This window comes from Suillus subalutaceus (assembly GCF_016647625.1).
Source record: "Suillus subalutaceus strain FC151 chromosome Unknown DFJ58scaffold_909, whole genome shotgun sequence".
Taxonomy (NCBI): Eukaryota; Fungi; Basidiomycota; class Agaricomycetes; order Boletales; family Suillaceae; genus Suillus; species Suillus subalutaceus.
The window spans coordinates 1-6,357 of NW_024541158.1; the positions used below are offsets into that span (position 1 = coordinate 1).

Here is a 6,357-nt window from a genome sequence, read left to right on the forward strand (position 1 = left end):
GGCGGTCATGCGAGGAGTGCTCAGCTATTGAGATGACTGATAGTGCGAATATGGCGCGGATGTGTCGCATTAGGCGCGGAATGCAGCGCGTGAAATGCGCGAAGTGCGAAACTGTGAGGAACATGACGGAATGGTTGCGCGATGTGCAGAACTGCAAGGAAGCATAAGGGGATGATAGTGCGATGATGTCCATGTCCGATATGTCTGCGGGGGTATAAGGCGATGTTAGGTGGTCTGAAAGCGATCCAATCCATGTCCAAACAAAACCCACTAGGCGCTCTAAGTATTAGGTGCTATGGGATTGAATGGCATGAGTAAAACTATATTCAAAAAACGCGAAAGAGAGATGGCAACGGTGCGGATGTCCAAGTCCGACTTGGCTTCTTCGTCTTTCGTCGACTTCTATTCCTTCCATAGCGCGGAAGTGCGGGAAATGTGCACGCATATGAGGCGCATTCTAAGGTAAAAAGGTGCATGGTGCCACTTCATGTGTTCGAAGAGAAATGATATCCTACTGGGTTAGGCGGGCACAATCTATGGTCTTTTTGTTGTTTTGTTGTTTTCTTCTAGGCGGTTTTCTATAGGCGTAGATATCAGCGCGTTATTAGTCCTTTGAACGACGTTATAATGAGAGAAAATGGAAATGAAAAGCGGAGATCACTGGACGAAACCCAGGGTAAAACAACTATATCCTATGAAAATGACGGTATATTTGGCAGTATATGGTATTTGGGGATCGATGGAGCGGGGACAGCGGGTGGTGCGGATGATGATGGCGAGGGTCAGATGATGGAGCGGATGGTTCGAGAGCTGGCGCGTTTGGATCTTCTTCGTTGAGCTCTTTACTTCTTCTCCTACCAGTGCGTTCCTGGTCTTCTTTGTCTATCTGAGGTTGCGCGATGCTGCAGGTCGAAAGCGCGTGAGGCGATGGTGAAAGGCGACTGAGGCGACTGAGGGCGGTGGTATCTTTATCTTCTAACTCTGCGACATCTTTTCCTACCGGGTATAAATCGAATCTTCTTCAAACGCGGCTTGATGGTGGACTTGTAACCGGCGGAATGAATTCTTGCACCTTGCGGTACAAGTTGAAGGCGCGCCCTAATGGGGCGATATAAGGCGCGTGGGGGTGCTCTATCAATGCCTCTAGGTGCATGACCTGCGCGACCTCAGGCGTATGGCGGCGCACTGGAGGCGCATCAGAGTCATCTGAGACATGCTCTAATTGGCGGATGGGCGATGTGATGCACGGATGTTTCACTGGCAAACGGAAATCACTGTAGGTGGAAAACACGAAAAGCGCGGAATGATCAGTGATGGATGGGGTTACCAGAGATATACTCTGGTCGGAAGGTGGCGCATTTTGAGCCTCTGGCTGCAGAAGACTCCGGAATGGGGCGCGTTGAGATGCAATGGATGTTTAAAGTCATCACTGACTGGCAGCGGTATGGTGCATGGATATTGCACCTGCGGATGATGGTCACTGTGTGCGGAAAACGCGACAAGTGCGGATGTGTCAGCGACAGATGGAGTTTCCAGGGACATAACCTGGTCGGATAGCGGCGCGTTTTTGAACCTCTGATACTTCAGAAGGCTCCTGAATTGGCGCGCTAAAGTGCGATAGATGTTTAAAGTCATCGCTGACTGACAGCGGTATAATCTCCTCCAGAGGCGCTTCTGGGAGGATTGGGATGGTGATAGGCTCGCATACTTCGAGCTTGGGCGGAATATCTTGGCTAGTGGATACTCTGGTGCGGATATGGGTTCTTGAGGAGCGCTTATGATGTGTGCTTCGAGTTGGACTGATGGCGGGGCGGTGATATCAAGGGGCGCTTCTGGGACTACTGGGGTGGGGGCGGCGTTGCATACTTCAGGTATGGGTTGCGATGACTTCGACTGCTGGTTGGTCTTGAGTGCATTCCGGTTGCGGAGGTGCGCTTGCAATGGGCGCTTCGATGGTGGCTGGTTTTTTCAAAGATAGGGCGCGTATGGGTGCATAACGAAATGGGAAGTGTAATATGCTAAATATGTATGGTCAGATAACGAAAAGGGACATACCGAGGGACTGGTTGGATGATGGATGGATGCTCCTGGATGCTGTGTGACATAGGGAGCGCTCTAAGTATGTAAATGAGGTGAGGTGATGTAAAGTAAGGGTGCATAATGAAATGGAAGTGTAATATGCTAAATATGGTCAGATAACGAAAAGGGACATACCGAGGGACTGGTTGGATGATGGATGGATGCTCCTGGATGCTGTGTGACATAGTGCGCTTAAGCGCGAGAAAGCGTGCAAGGCGCGCACGCAGGAATACTGCGCGTTGTGCGGGCAAGTGTCGCGCCTATGGCGCATTTTGCGGGAAGTGGTGCGCATGATGGTGGAAGTCATAGTGGATGATGGTGCAAGTTGTGCAGTAAAGGCCAGTCATCAGAATTCGTAATATGAGCCCATATGAGCCTGCAGAAACGCGAGTCTCTACAGCGATTTGAGCCTCTTCAAATCGCCAACCCATTGATATCCATGTCGCTACAGACCTGCGAGCAGGTGCTGCATTTCGGGCATTACCCTCCTCTAGTAGCCTAAGCTCGATCTCCTTTTGCTCGGTGCTGAATGCAAAATTAATTCAGACTTTGATGGAGACAAAGTCAACTAACCCTTCTTGATATTAATCTCATATACATCCATAGCCGCAGGATTATTTATTCTGCTGGACTGAGCGATCCTCTCGCTGGCTAGCCACTCTGTCTTTGAATCGCCGGGTGCTGCTTCATTGAGTATGTCGAAAGCCTTTTCACTTTCGGCAATGCCATTCTTCGCCTGCTTGTATTTTTGGCAAAGGGTCCTTTTCATGCGGATCATCTTGCAGAAATTGGAATCATTCATCTGATAATCGAGACATTCCTTTCGATGCGGGGATGACATTCCCCGAGCAGCAGGGGAAATCAGGTTGAGACGTGACCATAGGGTCTCCATGATCTCTCCATCAATCCGACCGATGCCTTCAATAAAATTCGACGCATATCGGACATAGCAGCTGTCCTGATGTCCGTGGATGTGCCACAACCCGATTCCGGGAATGATGGTCAATTCCGGAATCATTTCGAGAAATCGGCTTCGATCCACCCGAACCCGAAAGTGCTTGTTGTATTGACAGTTGATATCATAGAAGGTGACCGCCCTGGTGATGCCTTCCATGTTGTGCCGGGCAGCCTCACAAAGGGCATAGTCCATGTTCATTTGTCTGCGAATGATGCATGGTTAACTCGTGAATATCGAATGGCTGGGTCAGCTTGCCATTCGCCTTTCTGGAAATCTACCATCGAGTGAGGAACAAAGCAACCTGTGTCTCGCACAGGCTACTCCCCCGATGCCCGTGGATTCCAGCTTGTGCCGAGCCGCATTTGCTTGATTTACTGCCCGGTGATTGTTGCAGCTTGATTTTTCTAAAGTGTCGGCAGCCTCTGCAAGATGCGTGTTATACCTGTCCTTTCCCACCATGAATCCCAACCCATCTGACAGCCAAACTTCATCAAATGGCTTCATGGGATGCAGGTGTTCAGCTTTGAAATTTCCGTCCATAACAAATGACCGGGTGTATTTCCACCTTGGAGTTGTTATTATCGCTGAGGTGACTTCGGTATCGAGGAAGACTCACTCATCAAGTGATTCATCCCCTGAGAAGGACACATTAATCCCAGGCTGAGGACATGCCGGGCAAAATAATGCGAGATCTCCTGCATTCGGGCTGTCGGAACAATGGCCGAAGCCATGCCATTTCATCGTCTTCAACTGCCTCCACTGTCGGGCGACTCTCATGAGCTCTCGGTATCAGTCCTTGCCCCATGCCTTGTCAATATAATGTCCTTTAGATGAGAGAGATATGGCATTACCGGTACAAGGTGTGGAAACATCCTCGAGGGTCATTCACCGGAGCTTGCTGTAATAGTTCATCGCCGAAGGTCCCACATTCAAGGTTGTCCAATAGAAAATCATCGAGAACCCTGAAGGTGAATAAAGTCTTCGGCTTGTTAAATGAAGCGGGGAAAAATCCATGTCTGAAACATTTGAAGGTCTGGACTCATGGCATTTGGACAATTGCAGCATCGAACCCGGAGGCGATGAACTCCGGACTTGTCAATGATGACCATGGTGTTTTCCTTCGGCTGGAACTCGGGTCCCGACACAGATGGTAGATCTTCAGGCTCAAGCTGGTCTTCCAGGTTCGTCTTCTTCGAACAAGTCCCACCTATCCGTAAGTACTGGACATTGTTTGCCCTCATGACCGAGGTGTATGACGAGTCCGACGTGAGCGAGACAACTTTGCTCAAAGAATTGACCATTCCATTGACTGATCCAATGGAAGGGATTGCAAAGATGTTGACTTCTGCAACAGCCAGTGCAATAGAGTGGCTCCCCAAGACAATCTTGACATTTGTAGACCCCATCCTGGTCGCAGACGACGCATCTCCTATCTTCTGGTGGAGCTTCTCGATCCAGGAGGTGATGCAGATATGATTTCTGCCTTGGCAGCCATTGCCTGAGGTAGTCATTCTGACTCTGGATTTGTTATACTTAGCTATCATTTGAATTGCAATGCAACATTTTACATGAACTTGCCATGGTTTTTGGGAGTTGCAAAGGCTCAAATGAGCCTTGGTCTTGCTCGTAAGTATTGTCAGGAATGTCTTCCCAAAGAGGGTGGTGCCTCAACAGGCCGAAGTAGTTGGTGATTCTGGGGGAGAGCTAGGCATGGACCTGTATACACGTCTTTTTGTGCTTGCAAGTGGGACCTTGACCCAAATTTTCCTACCTCTGCTTCCCCTTGCTTCTACCCTGTGGGATCTTTGCAGTGGGGTGCATCTACCTATCTTCATGTTATTTTCTAAGGCTGCAAGCAAAGCACGAGCTCAGGAATGCGAATAAATTGTTATTGCAATGTGATCTTATGCGGTCTTGATGCGTCATTACAAATTCATTTCCAATATGGAATTGCGTCCAATATGGGTCGATTAACCAACTGTTAGGCTTTGCTCAAAGTTGAACTTGTCACCGTTATTACTTGCCACCTTGCTCATCCTCAGCCCTTTCTGCAATCTCATTCACAATGGCAAGATCAGGTCATTCCACTCAGTTGACTTCCACTTCTGGAAGACATAGGGCGCGTCAACCACAGACACAGAAGCTCACGGATAACGAAAATTTCGGAGTTGAAGAACTACCTTCCTGAGTGGACTTCGGCGAAAAGGATTGAGAAGAGGGCAGTTTTCACTGCCATAGCTAGGGCTGCCAGGCTATTTGCTCCCAAGGTCGACCAAGCACAATGGAAGAAGAGGAAGCAGGTGATTCATCCTTGCTTCATTCAAAACTAAAATTTTAACATCTTATTCTTCCATGAACTCTCAGAGGTACAAGACATGGTTGTTCAACAACCAGAAAAAGAAGGAGAGGACGGACATGATAAAGTATGGGAGGAAATGGACTCCTAGGCAGGTGATCTACCAGCAGAAACGGGAGGATGGTGCTGAAGATGATTGAGGACGAGGTCCGGGGCAAAGCCAGGAGGTCCCGGTATGTTCAAGCATTATTCAGGCGGCTGTAAAAAGAGTCATGGCTGAATTGTCCGATGATGAGTTGGAGAAGGCAAAGACACGGCCGTAAGAATGGTCCAGCAACTTCCCTCCTCCTCCCGAGATACAAGCACAAGTGGCTTGTAAGAAGGGACCCGGCGTATATGGAGCAGCACTTTTCGATAGGAGAATGTTGGAGGCAATGCGGGATGAGAGTGTTGTGAGTGTCAGGGCATGGAAGATGAACAGGGGAGCGTGCTGTTCGGGATGTATAAGTCAAATTTTGTTTCATCGACAGATCTTCGATCTCAATATATCATTTCATGCAGGCACATGATAACGAGGGCATTAGGAGATGGGGATAAGTTTCATGAAGACGAAGGACTGGGAGGACCATCGAGCAAGTTGGCCAGGAGTACGCGGCAGGAAACAATTCGGTGAGTGTTTGATCTCTGGCTCTGGAATGCAATTGGTTGATCTTTGTCATGATAGGTGCTGGGGCACGAGATGGTGGGCGACAGGTGAATGGAGGTCGAAAGAGAATCAGGAAGCCTGCTTTCGAACTCGAAATTGATGGGGATGGGATGCCGGTGCTTCCTGACATCACCGAGACGAAACTCGAGGAGAAGAAAGCCATCGTCAGAGCATTTCTCACATCGCACTATCGTGAGTCCGTCGTCGCAACACCCGAACATTTGTTGAATGCATTTATACAGGTATCTGTTCTGGGATTGTCAAGGCAGTTGTGCCATGGAGCGCCATCGTACAAAGTCAGGATGACTTTGTGGCAAG

General features: G+C 49.0%; 2 protein-coding genes across 2 annotated transcripts; one reads left to right on the forward strand and one right to left on the reverse strand.

Moving 5' to 3' along the window:
• Positions 1-2,647: 2,647 nt before the first annotated feature.
• On the reverse strand, positions 2,648-4,548 carry DFJ58DRAFT_850707 (uncharacterized protein; the record flags this gene model as incomplete). The annotated part of the gene is made up of 5 exons (XM_041393794.1): positions 2,648-3,239; positions 3,339-3,602; positions 3,654-3,796; positions 3,927-3,999; positions 4,130-4,548. 5 exons carry the CDS (start codon positions 4,546-4,548, stop codon positions 2,648-2,650), a joined length of 1,491 nt encoding a protein of 496 aa, XP_041234545.1.
• Positions 4,549-5,102: 554 nt separating this feature from the next.
• DFJ58DRAFT_850708 (uncharacterized protein) lies at positions 5,103-6,335 on the forward strand (the record flags this gene model as incomplete). Its single annotated transcript, XM_041393795.1, has 7 exons — positions 5,103-5,115; positions 5,150-5,337; positions 5,402-5,516; positions 5,658-5,785; positions 5,918-6,002; positions 6,058-6,231; positions 6,282-6,335. Coding segments are annotated over 7 exons (757 nt in total), but the record flags the coding sequence as incomplete, so codon positions are not given.
• Between the last annotated feature and the right edge of the window lie 22 nt (positions 6,336-6,357).